The sequence below is a fragment of the Diadema antillarum genome, unplaced genomic scaffold, assembly GCF_040938485.1.
Source record: "Diadema antillarum isolate AM-2024a unplaced genomic scaffold, OU_Dant_1.0 seq00001393_RagTag, whole genome shotgun sequence".
Taxonomy (NCBI): domain Eukaryota; kingdom Metazoa; phylum Echinodermata; class Echinoidea; order Diadematoida; family Diadematidae; genus Diadema; species Diadema antillarum.
In genome coordinates, this window is record NW_027272148.1 from 130,912 (window position 1) to 148,202 (window position 17,291).

The following is a 17,291-nucleotide window of genomic DNA, read 5'->3' on the forward strand; positions in this document are numbered from 1 at the left end:
AGGTACGAGTCAGTTGACACTGATGAGAACTTATATCCAAACTATTGAAAGAGCGTAATCGAGAAAAAGTACGAAACCTATGTTGTTTTTTTTAATGAAATTCCCTTGGAGAACGACTGCTTGTGAACACTGGCGTCGGATTCGCTTTTTCTTCGAGGAAAGCATCCCTTGAAACAAGTTGAACTTACTTAACGCTTCAGTGCTAGCGGATTTTAAAACCACATCACTTGGAATAGGCAGCTGAATTTACTTTCCCCCAAGAGACAAAAAAGTGCCTTCACCGTCAACAAGGGTCATGTTTACTGGAAGACGCAGAATACTAACGGCGTAAATAATGGTTTTAATTATTCTACCCGAACGATCCTGTCAGCTACAAGGGACAAGTTGCCAGGTTTTTTTTTACTTTGTTTTGGCTTGGTTCTATAGCCTTTACTGCTTTTCTGCACCCTCGCTAAAGTGCTTTGGACTGTGGCTTCGATAACTTAAATACCTCAATGTATTGCACTGCGGTTCATTTGCATGTATTAGATTTCTGTCCCTGTATTCCCTGCAAATGGCGTTGGTCCAGACCATGAAGACTGCGAGCGGCATCACCGCCAATCGTGAAATGCACGACGCCAGCGATTCGGCTGAAACCATCATGACGACTCCGCCGGCGATCGTCCCTACAACGGGCACCCTGGTCGTATCGGCTTTCCAGCTGCTGTTCGGGATGCTAGGTTTGGTAGGAAACATGGCCTGCTTCATGTCAATGACCAAACGGTCCAGGAACGACCACACCAGCTGGTTACTTGCCAACCAGTTCGCGATTGATCTGCTAACATCTGCCTTCCTGATCGCCAACACTGTTCATCTAACGTGGTTTGGTGGGCCGCCAATTAAGTCGACCGTTGCAGGAGAATTATACTGTCGTCTTTGGACCTCAGGACTCGTTTACTTCATCGGTTTTGCTATCTCAAGCTTCAATCTAGCCGCTCTTTCGATTGAGCGCTTTGTCGCGGTTGTCCATCCGCTGTGGTACAGCGCCTACTTCAAGCAGAAGACCAAATACGTTTTAGCAATGATTTCGTGGTTTGCGGCACCGGCCATGGAAGTGGTCCTGATCGTAACTTTTCACAAGTACACACATGGGGAGTGCATCTTGACTGGGGCTGATATTAGACCGATCGTAGGGACCCTGGTCTTCGTCTGGGAGTTCCTAGTTCCCATGGCTATCATGACTTACTCATTTTCACGCATTGCCCTCAAGTTCCGCCATATCAACCGTGTCACCGCCGTATTTCCTGCAGGTCCAACCTCGGTACACGAGACATGCGATCAGCCGTCGCAGTGCGAGCAAAAAGGAGATCGCCTGGACGCTCCGGGAACGGCTGCTGCTTTCCCGGGACCATCATCGTCTAGTAGGCCCGCGGCCGCCAATGCTCCCGCTCCTACGGGGGGCTACATCCGCCGTCGGAACATCACCTTCACTCTATTCATTTTCTTCTTCAGCTACGTGATATGCTGGATTCCAAATCAAACGATGTATCTCCTCATAAACTTTGGATTCGCCCCGAATTACTACGGTAGTGTCTCCCACAGTTTGACCGTTGTGCTAGCCACGCTGAATATCTGCATTAACCCCCTGGTGTACCTATTGCGGTACTTGACGTCTCGAAAAGGCCGACGCCTTCTACGCATGCTGTGTTCCTCTGCCATTTAGAATTGAAAGCAAAACGTCAATCTGTGTTTGATCCCACTTTGGCAAAAAAAAATGAAGTTAAAAGAACGGCGTACTATGAATAAAAGATTGATTAAAATCGAATAATTCAATAAATGAGACATTAATTAAACTCCATACTGTTTCACGCCAGAACGGTAGAAATTTCTGTCATCATTAAATTTTCAAAAACAACTAAAAGAGGTGATAATGTCTTCGCTTCATACATGTCACATTTGATTGTACGTGGTAAGGTCACTAGAAATAAAGTTTGGGATCATAATATAAAAAGCTACAGCTCCCATTGAATAATGCGTCATTAATCAAATATTCTACAGAACTGAATAGATCTAAACAATTCCATGTGAATGACGTAAACTTGTAATATTGTTGAATTCACTGAAAACAAAATCTGCAAGTCAACTGGAAAGTTGCGGAGGCGATCACATCATATTACCTGCTTTTAGCGATTGATAATAATTACTGAAACAACCATTCAGACCGACTGCCAGTTTCATTTTAGCATGTGAAAGTTTGAAACAGAGAAACCTTTTACTTTCGCCTGACTCTCATGAAACTTTCACATTTTCCTTTGGTCGAACCAACTGGATTCAAACTGAAGAGCGAAGTTTGACTTCACCATAATATCTAGAGGATAAATGATGAGCAAAAATAGGCACATAATTCATTGGTATGTCTGACTTGTTTCCTTCACTAAACCCAGTATTCATCCATCCATATATGTATTTTGACGGCAACTCCCGAAATGGTACTAGCGGAAACACATCTGGGCCCTGTTGCATAAAACCCTTACCGCTGGACTTACCGCTCCTTTCTAGCGGTAAGTCTTCAAATCAGCGGTAAATTTTATAATCCTTGATGCTGATTGGCTGTGATGCCTAATTTTGACGGTAGTTACCATTGAAATTCAATGGTAAGTTTTATGCAAAGGGCCCCTGATATACTGCTGAGTATTGTATTTAGTATTAGAGAATAAAGAGCCTTGTGCTTCACTTTGTCTGTTTGTTTTCTGGTAGTCAACCAAGAATGGTTCCTCTTACTTCTTTCAGAATACATTATAATTGCAATACCTAGTGCCTGACTTTGTTGCGGCACTTACTGTGGCACTGCAAATTTCACAGTCATTCATTAACCCTGTCACACCTTCGGTCAAGCCTTGCGTGCGACTTGCGAAGAACAATTTTTACTACCCAGTACCTAACACGCATCTCACCTGTAGTCGCCCGGAGGTTCGCACGCAAATCTTTTCACCAGCAACAATATTTTGGCCCTGTCACACCTTTCCGGGCAAGCTACGCGGGCTCGTTGCGTGAAGGGATTGTACAGCATGCCGGACAATTTCTGAGGGCGGACAAGGATTTGAGCGAGTCAGTGCATGTGGCCTACTTGCTGGACGCGTCCTACTTAAGTTCTACTTGCGGGTATGCTGTGTGACCTGTGTGCCAAGCGCGCGGGGGCTGACAACTCAGTGACGGAATTCCTCTGAAGGAATGACAAATGTTCCGCAGAATGTCATTATCTTGGCTGCATACGGGGACTGCGAAGTACCTGCGTGGGAGTTACCTGCGAGGTGCTGTCGCTAAGGGCCTCCTACTGACCTTCTGCGTGGACCTCTCCGGGCATCCCCGCGACTCACCCGGAAAAAGTTTTGGTCATGCTCAAAACTTGGTTGCGGTTAAATCGGACTTGCATGCGCACCTCCGGGCAACTACAGGCGAGACTGTCAGGTGCGACCAACTGCGGAGAGCTCCGGGTTGCAAATTTGTTTCCCACAAGTCCAGCCGCAAAACTTCCCCAGATACGGTATGACAAGGCCTTGAGCTTACTAAAAACTTGTTCCGAGTGAGTCGTGGGGGTTCGCTCGCAGAGGTACACGTAGAACACCAGTAGGAGACCCTTACCGGCAGCATCTCGCAGGCAACTCCAACGCAGATACTTCTCAGTACCCGTAAGTCTCTCGTAAGAGAAAACGAATCTGTTTCAAATCTCTCACACAGGTCACACGGAATACACGCAAGTATAGAAGGTAAGTAGCACGCGTTTAGCAGGTAAGAAACAAGTGCGAAAATTCTTCTGCGTGCTAGAAAATCCCTCCTCGCAACAAGCCAGCGTAGCTTACCCGGAAAGGTGTGACACGGTCTTTAAAGATTATAGCTTTCATCTATTCATCATTTGGACAGAACAAAATTACATTGTTTATTCTCCTGCAAAGTGAAGATTTTGCGAATATCGAAAGAAAGTGAATAGGAAAAAGAAGATGTAATAAGCCTACACTGGATACATCGTACACTTTATGTCAATACTTACCGTTAATGTAAGCTTTGCGTTTCTAAAACTTTGTATGAAGTTTATATATAAATGCCCCAAATTTGGTATTCACAACAGTATCACAAATCGCTTCTTTAGATTTGTTATTCTAAAGAAAATGTTTAGTTCGTATCTTTGAAATTGCCTTTATCGTGAATTCCTGAATTTGTCTCTGCTAATATTCTTTCTTTTGTTTCGTGCTGAAATACACAAAACTGAACTGAGAAGATGAGTATTATGTGATCATGATCTTTACTTTCTAAAAATTCATCGAGAGTACTTTAATCGAGTTCATTGCCGTGTGCCCCTCGTTTGGCAAAACACTATCGAGTCTGTATCAAAATTAGCTGTTGTCTCAGCCATTATCCTCAACATGACAATTTATCCTAGATGTGTGTACTTACACTCTGTGACGTGTCAAACATGAAAATAGTCCATGAAAACAAATGGGAATTTCAAAGGAACAATATTTTGCTATCTAGATATAAGGATATAATTATTATTAACATAAGCGATTTCGATGTCAATATTATGCAAGCATAGCCTGCAAAGAAGCATAGGATATCTTGAAATACAAGACCTACATTCTGGAAGAAATATTCATTGATCTGGTCCATGACGTGTTTTAAGAGATAGAGACTGACGTAGGTAGATATACATAAATTATATCAACTCTTAAGGTAATATTTGAATGTTTTTAAACAGAAAATATGGCGCCATACAAATTCTGTGCATCATCATCCTCACATCATGTTATTTTGATTCTCATAACTTCGTTTTGGATGTTAAAAAGCATGAAACTTTCAATTTGTAATAGGAATTCACAAGAAAAAAAAATAGCTAAGTGATATATTCGTCAATTGATCATAGCACTGTACCCACCATCCTACGATTGAAACAGACCGATGAATATTTGATAAGATTGACCGTCCCAGTGAGAAGCAGCTTCAGGAGCGAGAATAGAGAGAGAAAGAGATCAATGTAAGGGAGAGAGCTACATCTCCGAAAGATGACATCGTATAATGTATACTGCGAATGTCATGAGGATCGCATCCGCTGTCGGTACCTCAGAAGCAATTGCTAATGTCATTATCGTGATGACTTTCTCTTCATAAAAAAAAATGATAATCATCTTTGCTAATTGAAAATGTTGTAGTGTTTACAAGGATTATTATCAGGGTTTCATTCTACACACACTCTGGCTAATTACTTTTCAAGACTTCGGCGCTAATATTCAATGTCCATTACCCTGATATGCTTTTCAGGTTTCAAGGATTTATTTCGTCTTCCTTCCGAAAGACTTGTGTCATGGAGCCGCTGTACGAAACCTGCCCGATCCATTTATGTAGAATTTGGAGTGTTAAGCATAGGGGTTTTCATTTATGTTAATACATTCTGTTACATCGCGCGTGTGTGTTCTTAATACACTGCATTTAAGAGATAACACGTATGCATTGTGCAGTTCGTGATCTGCAATGTATTCTGCAATTCATCCGTGAAGGTAACCCTAACGTAATTAATTTCTGTCCTGTGTAGTAGAATGATGCTCTTGCTAATTACTATGCCACTAGGAGGTTCAAAGTAACGTGCACATGGTGTATCACGTGAGGTACAACGGAGATATAATGAATATCGGTAGGCCCATTATAAAAAAGTCAGCTGTTATTTATCAGACACTAATTGGATATTGGATAAAATCTGTTACATCGTAAATCACGGAATTCTCGCTTTTTTAAATCGTTGTTCTCGGTAAAACTGAGAAGGTACTAGGCGAGAATATATGGCTCTCCTTCTTTGTAATACGCCGAGCGCCTGAAGAATCTGCAGCGTGAAAGCTAAAACGTCGTTCTCACAAAGGCTCAAAATTCATCTTCCACCATTCGGAATTTGCTTACAATGCGTCGAAAGGGTCTACCCAGAAAGTGGTACCTGGCTGACGAGATTTACCAGGGTGATTATAGTCGTTTGACGTAAATATCTCATTTAAACACTGACAAATACAACCTTTTGTGCTTTAGCACAAATGAATTAAAATCTGAACGAAGAATGCAAACCCTTTATTTATATTGAAAATGAAAGTGAAGCATATTAAAGGAAAGGGCCAAAAAAGACAAAAAAGGAAGAAAAGAAAAGAAAGACTAATTGATGTATGAAGGCTACATAAAGACGATGTCATTTAAAGTTGTAATAACATGACTGTGATGATTGTAAGTGTGAACAGAGCATACCATCGACATAGGGGTTTATGTAAACTGGTCCATATTTACAGTGCATTTTTTTTCATCGTGTATCGCTCCAAAATGAATGTTACTTTTCCATTTTCTTTTGTCCCGAAATATGATAATTTACAGGTGTAATTGGCCGGAATTGTTGTATGTAGAGCAATCGTTTCGTGTATATTGACTTACGTGACTCGAGTATGGACTCGTTTGCTTCTATGTGAACGCGGTATTTTTGTCGCATTGAAAAACATCTAATGTTATCAAAAACACTACTAACAGGACTACTCTGTGTAGTGAAGAACTATTTTGTAATTCTTGTCGTTATATCTACTTCAGGGATTGTGATGATTTTGACTTAAAAAAAAAGACAAATTTTGTTCATTTACCTTATTAGAAGCATAAGAATTGAATGCAAGTTTTGAATATCATGGTGGATGGTATATTATTGGAACAAAAAGAAAGTGTCAAATTTCCTGGAATATGAAATAGAATATTGCAATACATCCCTGATAAATTGTCTCGTAACGTTCTTATGCTCCATAAACTTAAATATCATGCCCCAGGGAATATTTTGTTTATGCTTTATAATTCATTGATAACATTATCGTACATCTCACATTATTGTAGCATTTTGGGGCAACTTCAAAAAGTCACATTGACAGTATATTGCTTCTACAAAAGAAAGCTATAGGCTGACGTATATGCACCAACTCAGATATCGGGACCATTCATATCCTGTATTTGCAGAATTAAAAACACTTAAGGTAAAAGACTTTTTTTTGGGGGGGGGGGCAAAAATTACTCTTTGTGTATCGCTTACATAACGATCAGTTGCCATTTTTATCATTTCAGTTAAACAAGGACATACATTCTTATCCCACTAGACAATCTGATGAATTTCATTTATATAATCCTAAAGGTGATGGCTTCGAAATCTGTCAGACACACCGGACCTGATATTTGGAACTCTCTTCCCTCTGAAATTCGAACTTTAAGGTCCGTCATGTACTCTTTTAAGAAATCTGTGAAAACAGTGTTGCTCTCTGGATATCAGTGATCTCATTATTTCATTGTATGTGTATTATACATGAAATTCCTTTGTGGAAATATCGCCGTTCTTAATCGATTACGTAATCGAGTAACCGACCACGACCTGTAACTGTTCACCTGTACCTCGGTGAGAAAGTATTTTGTGTGACATGTTTTGCTGTACGTTGTAAAGGCAATGAAGAAAAATGACTTTGTTAACAACTAATGCTAATGTGCTATGTCACCAACAACTATATACATAATACATGTATCTGCATGTACGATGATAATGCAGTATCAAATAAATCGAATTGAATAAAAAAAATCAATTCAGAAATGAATTACTATAAAGACATTCTATTAGAATATATCAGTCCTCCTGCTACGTCTCCACTTCTCTCTCTTTCCATCTCTTTTTTCTCCTTATATTTCAACTTGTCTCGTGGTTTTCCCTTTATCTTTTATTCTCTCTTCACTTCATGCACTTTTTCAAAAGCGGAGCTCCAGCATCCATTTGTTTTTCTTTACTTTAACATTATGCGGCACATGCTTTGTCACACGTTAAATCTTCGGAGGTCTATGCATAGTACAAGCTGTGCTTTTAATTTAGGTTCCAGTACTTTTGTTCTAATTTCTATTTTGCATTACCATTATTTTGTTGCTAAAAATACGTTTTGACCATCCTTTTTTCGACACGAAAAACAAAATGTTATTCTATTGTATTATCACTGTGATTCAGTTATTTTGTTTCTTTGTTTTTGTGAACCCAAAATGGAAATAAATTCATAACCGATCATTCAAAAATTTGAACCCACGGCAGACTTCTACCGTGTCTACGATTGGTGAAATCGCCAATGATATCGAGGGTGCGATTGCAAGAACGGCATACAATATTCGTCAGGGCCGGCGGAACCGTACCCGTACATAGTAATGAATAGGGTGTCATAAATAGGGTGTCACCACCTTTGCCCCCCCCCCCCCCCTTATTCTTAAACCCCGGAAGTGACACTAGGAAAAAAAGAAATAGGCTGAAACCTTTCAGCGCAGTAAGGCCTTTGTTTTCGCGGTAAAGAACCCCCGCTCCCCCCCTTTTTTTTGTTAGGTCATGAATCCGGAAGTGGGCCCCACTTTTGAAAATGTGCCAGGCATGTTTGTAACATGATCGTGGAATCGTGTTATAGTGGCTTCCGATTCGAGGAGGCCAAGAAGTCCTGGCCCAAATCACAAGAGAGAGCGTCAGAGGGCGCTGCTAGTAAACTGGCGCCCAAACAAACAAACACACAAGTATAGCTAGGTCACAGATTTTGGCTGTACTCCGGGCCTTTACTTTACCATAAAAAGCTTGAAGCGTTTTCAAGCGTGCTGAACAATGACTGCTTTTTAACAAATCTTTGGGAGTTAACCAAAACATCGACAGTCTTTTGCGCATACTGTACCCCGTACAACTGTCAAGATGTAATAATGGTGTGGGCTGCACTCTGTACATTCTGTACCTTGCAGTAGAGTGTTACAGAGTGTTGTCAATGACATGATAGAGAATAGTGTCACCTTCAGATGTCGCCACAACCAGTCGTCAGATGCAAACATTGTACAGTACATGCAATCTCGATTTCATACGTGTGTTGTGTTTCTTTTTTTTCTTTTGATCGTGTCTTGCTAATAATCGAAGATGGCATAATCTCAGGTGGGTTTGATAATTATGGTTGGATCAAATCAAGCAGTCAAGCGTGTGCTATGCCACGTGCTTTAGAGATTCTGATCACATGCGCATGGCATGATCTGTGACGGAATACAGAGACTATAGCATTTGAATGCTGCAGAACCTTTTTCTGTAAATAATGCGATACACGAATATCCATTTTAATCAACCCACCTGCAAAGCGATCGTGCTTCCAGTTCAGTATTACATTCTCTGAAATCTTTACTATGGCTCTTCTAATTCTTCTATTTTTCTTTTCAGGTGCATAGAACATCTCGGATATTGACTTGCTATATATGGATACAGACTGACGCCTCCATCAGTTCTCAATAATGATGATAATCAGAAGAAGAAGAAGAAGAAGAAGAAGAAAGAGTAAGAAGCGTTGTCTGGGTAGAAGAAGAGTGGTATCATGGCTGTCCTTCAGAAAGACGTTTTTGTGTATAAAATTGAGAACTCCTTTGTGACAATGCAAGGACACCGCATGGGACACAAATCACCGCCTGCCCGTATTTACAGATAAACTTCGAGTCAGGCAACATGATCAGAGTCTATTGAATGGTCTTGACTCTGTCATCAAAGGTTGAAAGGGAACTTATGAGTGAGCCTGGCGCGTTTTGACGGTTTGAAGTGGCTAACAGTCTGACAATGGAACATGTGACAAATCGTAATCAGTTTCAAGTTTTCACGTGATGTTCAGTTCTTATATCACAAATATACCAAAGGGAAGATTATTACATCTGTTTTGCTATATTTCTACCGATTAAACTAATTTATATTGATTTTTCACAAGGACAAGTGATAACTAACCGCTATACCGATATGCCTATAGCGTTGTTCCTATAGGCCTGTAGCAGTTGACATGTTGACTGTTTGGACATGCATATATTCACAATGAAAGTGTGATATCTCTTGATGAAGCAGCGATTTTAGGACACTTGATGTTATGGATTCACCATAATTTTCATGACCAGAAGTATCGTGTTGAGATGACCGCCGGTGTATGGAACGCTATGCGTTAAAATTGCAATATTCAAGCAACATAGCTCTGATTATGTTTTTATTTTTCATTTTGGTTTGTTTCTTTTTTTTCACTCTGCGCGAGCGATAGAAAAAAAAAAGTGATCAAGGGGTTCTAGCTGGGAACAAACAGCCCAAAAGTATTGGTTAGAGAATTTCACTTTACTCGAGCAGAATTTTGCGCATTCACATCTTTCTCATTAACTGTCACTCGTTTGTTCTTGCTTTGTATAGTTTACAGCTTGAAGTTTACAGTTAGTCAGAAAAAAAGGTGACTTATATTCTCAGCAGAGCAATGACAATTTGATGAAAATCATATGAAAATTGAGGAAGTTATGAAATTTGGAACTTCGGCTAACTTTCATGAAACTTTTTGTGAACATTGATTTCAATAGGAATACACAGATAGTAAATTAAAATGATGTCATCCACTCAGAAGCTCTCATGCAGTTTGAATTTATGTACATAAAATTTTGGAATTCCAGTTTTCTGTTCAAACGAAATTATACCCCCTATTAACTGCTATCTGACTGATCATTATTTTCAACTTTCAACCTATTCTTGATTTCCATTAAATAAACAGGGAAAATTATATACAATGCATTAACAGAACATATTTGTAATAATTTCAAAAACGTAACTTAACAAAATACATACAAACAACATAAAACCATTTTTAAAGGAATATACATATGCATAATACAGTACAAGGATTGGAATGGAAATGGAGGGTCCCACTAAAAAGCAAAGCTTGTACGGTATTGGACCCTCAGTTTGAAGTTATCAACAAAGAATAACATGATTTTTAAACATTTTTACAGCAGAAAAGATGACTTTTTGTCATCTCTTTTGGCACACGCTCATTGGAAAACTATGTGGTAATGATGTTACTATCATCAACTCATTCAATAATGCATATATTCATATCAGTTGTTTGAGAACTGCTGTGTAAAAACTAAAGAATCTGTGAAATTTCATAACTGTCTTATAAGTCCAATTTTGATAAAAGATTCACTCTTGTGCTTGCCATTTCATTTCATGTCAGACTAACTTTTAAGTGGTCTGGAATTACCCTTTAATAACATACTCCTCTCTTTTCCTACATCTCTCTATGTGTCCATATCAACTACGTTCACGGTCCTAGTATAGATCCTGTCCGTTTCTCTCTCCCGTGCTTTTCCTACAGAGATATAATGCACAGTGTGAGCATTTTGATAGCTGAAGATTATGTGAGTTTTATCGTGACAGAACCTCCGATATTGCATTTTAGTATACGTGAGGTAACTGAAATGGCACATGAAAATCATGATAATTATGTCAGTCTAAAATATCTATTATGTACACATTCATTTCTAAGCAAACCACCGTCTGATATGCATTTATGTGTTGATTTTAAACCGAATTAAAAACGTGCAAAAAGTTTGCAGGGACACAAAGGAGTCTGCAGCTGAAGACTACGTCTACAGAAAATTGACTGGAAGATAACTGTTTGGAAAGATCCTGTGTGCCCATTTTTTATGTCGTCAGGGATGGCGGACGGAGTTGTGCTGTTTGCTGTTTCTTGAAGATGCATGAGTACGTCACATGTGTAGAATTTAAACACCACCGATTACACTTGCGCTGTGCATGCAAATATAAAAATCATGATCAGAGTTGTTTTTTCTTGATCGTAGTTAAAGGTCGTATATCATCCCTTTTGCAAACGTCAGGAAATTTTGCACGGTTGAGGAATAATGTCTCCCAAAGTCATGTGTGATATCTTACATTTAAAATACCTGAGTTTTTGTGAATGAAAATGAATGAAAGTCCATGTTGCTCAAGATTACACTCCCCTTTTGTACCGATAACAACGACTGCAATCTTTCGGGGTCTGAATAAATTAATTGGAAAGTATTGTTTTCCCCTTCATTGCAAAGAAGTTTCCAATTTGATTATCCTGAGGAAAGGAATCTAACAAAGGGACATACGAACTGGAAGGTATTACTGATTAGGGGTTTTTCAATGCGCATGCATTCTGCTGCGTGCAATTTTCAAAGTACTGATCTGGAGGTTTACGCGCTGTATTTACACTGCAGAAATCCGTTGTGATCAGAATGTTTCTACTCTTCTCGTGCAAAGTGAAAACATAATTTTATGATCGGTTGTTTCCGGGCTCTGTGTGAAAGGTCAAAACCCCGATTAAGTAGCTATCTGCTGCTGCGGCAGTGTATCAACTCCTTATCGGGGGTTTTCGAATTTTGCAACACACGGCGTTCCATACTGTTCTCTCCAACTTTACGTGGACAGGTGCTGGGAGGTACTGTCAATCGGAAATCATCAGAGGGGAGAAAAATACATCATGCCATACGCTTTTATTCTCGTCCTCAACTGCAGAACATGTTTGCTAAGACCATGCACGTACGATTTGTTATTTGCCCTAGTTACCAGAGTTACGAGAAAGTAAGGGGGACACAAAGACGTAACTAGACGGGGGTTCATGAAAGAGAGGGGAGAAAGTTAAGGAGAATAAAAATGTTGAAAAAGAAGAAATACTGCAGAGAGGGAAATGAAGAAGTAGAAATGGGGAGAGAGAAACAGGTTGGGAGGGGTAGAGGGGGAATATTAATTGAAAATGAGTCTTTACAATCTCAACCAATCACCACTGACTATTTCGAGCCATTGTTCGAGTAAAGTCTAAAAGGGCAAACCAAGGAACGAGACTCGATCTCCGCTTTCGCTTGTCAATAGACTTTATCTGACAGCTCTCATATTTGTGAATTATACACAGCAAACTCCGTCTCTCTCACGCACACACGCATGCAGCAAATATAGAAATAGTGAGAGATACAATATTATATATGTATGGGTATAAAACATTCATACATATAAATGTATTTCTACAAGCGTGAAAGAGGAAGAGCTTCCTGTGGTTATACATAATTATATATGTATATATATATATATTTAATATATATATATATATATATATATATATACATATAATATGTATATAAGCATATATCGACAGACGAACTTACGCTGTTTGAATTCACAAGCTGCTACAAATGGACTCTTGTATAGCTACAACAACGAACCATGTTTGTGAAAAGTTCCGGTTTAGCGATTAGGCCGCGATCAGCCAACTTTAATCGCCAGTTTGCGGGAAAGTTATTATAATTTTCGTTGTGGCAATGTGGAGGACAATAATGTGGCATGGACGTGAACCACTGAAGACGTCTCAACAAGATCGGGGATTATCGTGTCGTGATAAAAATCATTTCGATGGTGGAGTCATTATGGATAATACACTTGAGGATATACAAAATTATATTATTTGAAAGATAGGAATTCGATGGGTTGCTCACTTTTAGAAGATGGTACATAGTCCACTTGCGACTGCTGAAATAGAACTGCGTTTGCTGAAAGGACGAATAGATTGCAGCTAAACAGCAGAGTCTAATATACAACACCGGCGACATGTCTGTCTTGGATGGGCATTCAATGTTATTTCTACACTCATAAAGACACTGTTGAATTCTCTGCTTATTCAAACGAGAAAAACATGATGAATCCAAACGAACCAGAAATGACAACCTTACAATTCTTTCCAAGCACAGACAGCAACGTGTCACTTCCTGGAAAGGACGTGATAGTTGTTTCAGCTATCAAACTTCTCTTCGGCTTTCTAGGTCTTGTGGGAAATATTGCCTGTTTTATAGCGACCAGACAACGCACGAAGACGAATCACACCAACTGGTTGCTCGCTTTTCAGTTTGTGATAGATTTCATAACGTCTGTGCTCCTTATCGCTAACACTATTCACCTAACCTGGTTCAAGCCAGACACTTTACTAATGACATCGAATTTAGCCGGGGAAATGTACTGTAGGCTGTGGGCGAACGGAGCGATTTACTTTATGGGGTTCGCTATTTCGAGTTTCAATCTAACCGCTATTTCTCTGGAGAGATACGCTGCGGTAGTTCACCCCGTGTGGTACATGGCTAGCTTTAAGCGCAACGCCAGGTATTTCCTCGTAGGAATAACGCTGTTAACCGCACCCGTCTTCGAAATCTCCGTGGGACTTGTGTTCTATAGGTACGCTCAAGGCGAATGCGCCGCGGTCGATTCTGCGGTTAAGCCGTCGTTAGGCGTCATGCTGTTTACGTGGGACTTCTTAATCCCAGTCGCTGTCATGAGTTACTCTTTCCTTCATGTCGCTATAAAGCTTCACAGTCTTAGCCGAGTCACTGCCGAAAATGTTGAACAACCCACAGGTTTTAACACAACGGATGACACACGTGATCCGAACCGGGATGTTGAACCGAACACGGGTGAGGACGGACTGGATGGACCTGCTCTTGGACGCGGTAAACGGCAGGTGAAAGCTAGGCGCAACAATGCCGCGGTTCCTGCAGCTGGTTTTATTCGTCGCCGGAAAACCACGGTTACCCTCTTCATCTTCTTCATAAGCTACCTGGTTTGCTGGATCCCAAATCAGACCATGTTCTTAGCCGAGAACCTGGGTTGGATACAAAACTTCTACGGTAGCACTTTCCACAGCCTGAGTGTTGCTCTCGCCACCTTTAACGTATGCGTAAACCCTCTTGTCTACGCAGCCCGGTTCTGTACTTCGGCTGAAGGACGCCGCCATTTTCGAAGACTCTGTCCATCAATTTAAGAGCAAAGTCAATTTCATGTTTTTCGGACTTCTGGCTCAATTTCCTTTAGAGAGAGAGAAAAAAAAAATCTCCATGCCATAAGCAACAGTAGGTGCATCAATAGTACTCAAGTCTACTTTTGGAAAATCGACTTGACGCTTAGCCATTTACAAAATGCGTTTTATGACACTGAAATGTGCAACATATCAAAGTCAGTAATTCGGTTTTCAAACGCGACGAAAATTACAAACATGGCACAAATATAGAAAATTGTATGTTTGCTTTTAAGTGAGTGGAAAGCTGCTCACAATTTTTGTAATGTTTAAAAACTTACAGCGATTCATTTCAAAATTTACAAGGAACATAATAGACCCAACGCTGTACATAGGATGCTTATAGCCCTGCTCGTAGGCCCATATCAGTAGACAATATTGTGACTGTATGAACATTTACAAGTATATGTTTAAACGATATGACAACGTGGATGATTAACGGCATAATTTACCATTTGCAGATGAAACAAAAACCCAGCATTAGTGCTTTATAATACTGTAGTTCTAAAATTTGAGTTAGGGATAGAAACAGCCCCTGTAGAAATTTGAATCCGTATTATCGATGTTAGTTTTGTTAAATACACAAAATGTGAACAATATTTATAACAAAAAGGTTTCCTGACTAAATCGTCTACATTTGTGGTTTATAAAGAAAAATACTGATATCTCCTAATATTTTAGGCTATATTGCGAAAATTTTATATGGTAGGATGTTTTGTGATACAACAGACCTTACACATATGCATCAAATGTGAAAAAATTTTAAATCACTGCTCCAAAAGTTAAAGTGGACCTTTAAATATATTTGAAGTTATCGATTGAGTAGATTCCGTGTGAATGATGGATGAATACATTTCTTTTTAAAAGGATGAGTACATTTTGTAAGCATTAGTTTGCATTACTTATTTCGTCTAAAAATTAATTAAAAAACAAACCTGCAATTAACGTAATTATGATGATTTTGCAAAAGCCGAACAATTCTATAAAGGCGTCAGGAGGGACCTATCGTGCGTGGGCTAATACTTTCTGTTTTTTGTTTGTTCAGAGGTAGTATAAGTTGAACAGTATCGGCGCAAAAAATAATCAAGACCAGCTAGGGACGTTTATTTCTGTTTTAAACCGTACGTCATTCTGCTTTAACCTTGCGACCTTGCCGTTATTTTGATTGGACTCTTCTGTCTACGCAGCAAAATTCTGTGCATCCACATCTCACATTATTTGAAGGATATGATTTATTTTGCTGTTTCAAATAGTCAAAAAGTTACCAAGTTCCTTGAAATGGTAAAAAACAAAACAAAACAAACCTGTTGGACTTGCTTTCCATGGAAACTATTTAACCCTGTGCTAGTGATTAATATGATAAAGGTCATAATCAACATTCCCTCTTTCCTGCATTCGCAGTATTCCAAGAATGGACAAAGAATGGACAAAGGCAAACCTTCCAATTCAATCATGAAGTACGAAATATTTCAAGCCCTTATTTCCCTTATATTTCAAAAAATTGAGGATATCGATATTTATAGTTGTGATACAGAGAGTAACATCAAGTCTTTTTGCTAATATACTCAAGGGTTTCCCGTTGAGTGTTAGTTCTTCTTGATCAACTCCTATATGGTACAACTCCTTGTTTAATTGAAACAAGTGAAGGTTCATGCCAAAAGAAAAAGAGAGAGGGAGAGACATCCATTCATAGACCTTGCCGATATATGACAATTCCATCATGGAAAGGGGAGATGGTATCAACATGGAGCTCGATAAAATCGGGCTACATCAATGATGGAGTTTATCCCTCTCGCTAAAGCGTATAGATTGAGCCTGAATTTTCATTCTATTGAATTCTCAACAAGTGATATTCATCTATCAAGGTATTACCACAGTGGTTAAACAGTTCAGAATGTGTAGGAGCGTTGGCATGTGGCATGGCATTATTTCAACATCGGTAGAAAAAGGAAATCACTTTGTTTGCAAGAAATTATACGACTGTAGACATTCATCTGCGTTCACTGAACCTTATATCATTTTCACTGGAGATGGGAGCAGGTCGTTATCTTGGGTAAATAACTCTGCATGAATTCATGATGAGGAAATAAAGAAATTTATGCAAGGAGTTTGTGTTATCATGAAGATACACAAGGAGGAATTTCCTTCTTAAATCTTTCGGCGTACATCTCACTTAAAGGGATCTATAGCTTTGGTTGAGACTTAACTTCAGGTTTTTATCATTTTTTTTGGTGAGATTGTGAGAAACCTCTTATGAAATATGAAAGAGCATGTAATTCCATGAGGATTTCAACGTTTATTTGATGAAAATTGATTTTGAAATGGTTGAGATATTCAAAACAGAGTGATCCTAATAAAGTGTGGGACCCGCACTTTATTACGATCTTTTTGTTTTACTTCATTTTTGGATGTTTCAGCTATTCCAAACCCGATCTTCATCAAATAAACTTTGAATTCCTCTTTATATGGTATGCTCTGTACTATTTCATAAGTGCTTTCTCGGTATCTCACAAAAAAAGTTAAAGCCTAATTTTCATCTCCACCAATACTGTACCATCCATTTAATATTATTACTTCACAGAGAAATTACGACAATCATACAAG

The 17,291-nt window shown here is 39.2% G+C and overlaps 2 protein-coding genes across 2 annotated transcripts; both read left to right on the forward strand.

The window, feature by feature from the left end:
• The first annotated feature begins 553 nt into the window (after positions 1-553).
• Positions 554-1,702, forward strand: LOC139708981 (neuropeptide FF receptor 1-like). Its single transcript, XM_071620948.1, has one exon. It carries the CDS (start codon positions 554-556, stop codon positions 1,700-1,702), a length of 1,149 nt encoding a protein of 382 aa, XP_071477049.1.
• A 12,190-nt stretch (positions 1,703-13,892) lies between these two features.
• Positions 13,893-14,654, forward strand: LOC139708982 (annetocin receptor-like). Its single transcript, XM_071620949.1, has one exon. It carries the CDS (start codon positions 13,893-13,895, stop codon positions 14,652-14,654), a length of 762 nt encoding a protein of 253 aa, XP_071477050.1.
• The last annotated feature ends 2,637 nt before the right edge of the window (positions 14,655-17,291 follow it).

Excerpts from the sequence above, each read along its gene's own strand:
- LOC139708982 (XM_071620949.1), top strand. The coding sequence starts at position 13,893 with ATGGGGTTCGCTATTTCGAGTTTCAATCTAACCGCTATTTCTCTGGAG.
- LOC139708981 (XM_071620948.1), top strand. The coding sequence starts at position 554 with ATGGCGTTGGTCCAGACCATGAAGACTGCGAGCGGCATCACCGCCAAT.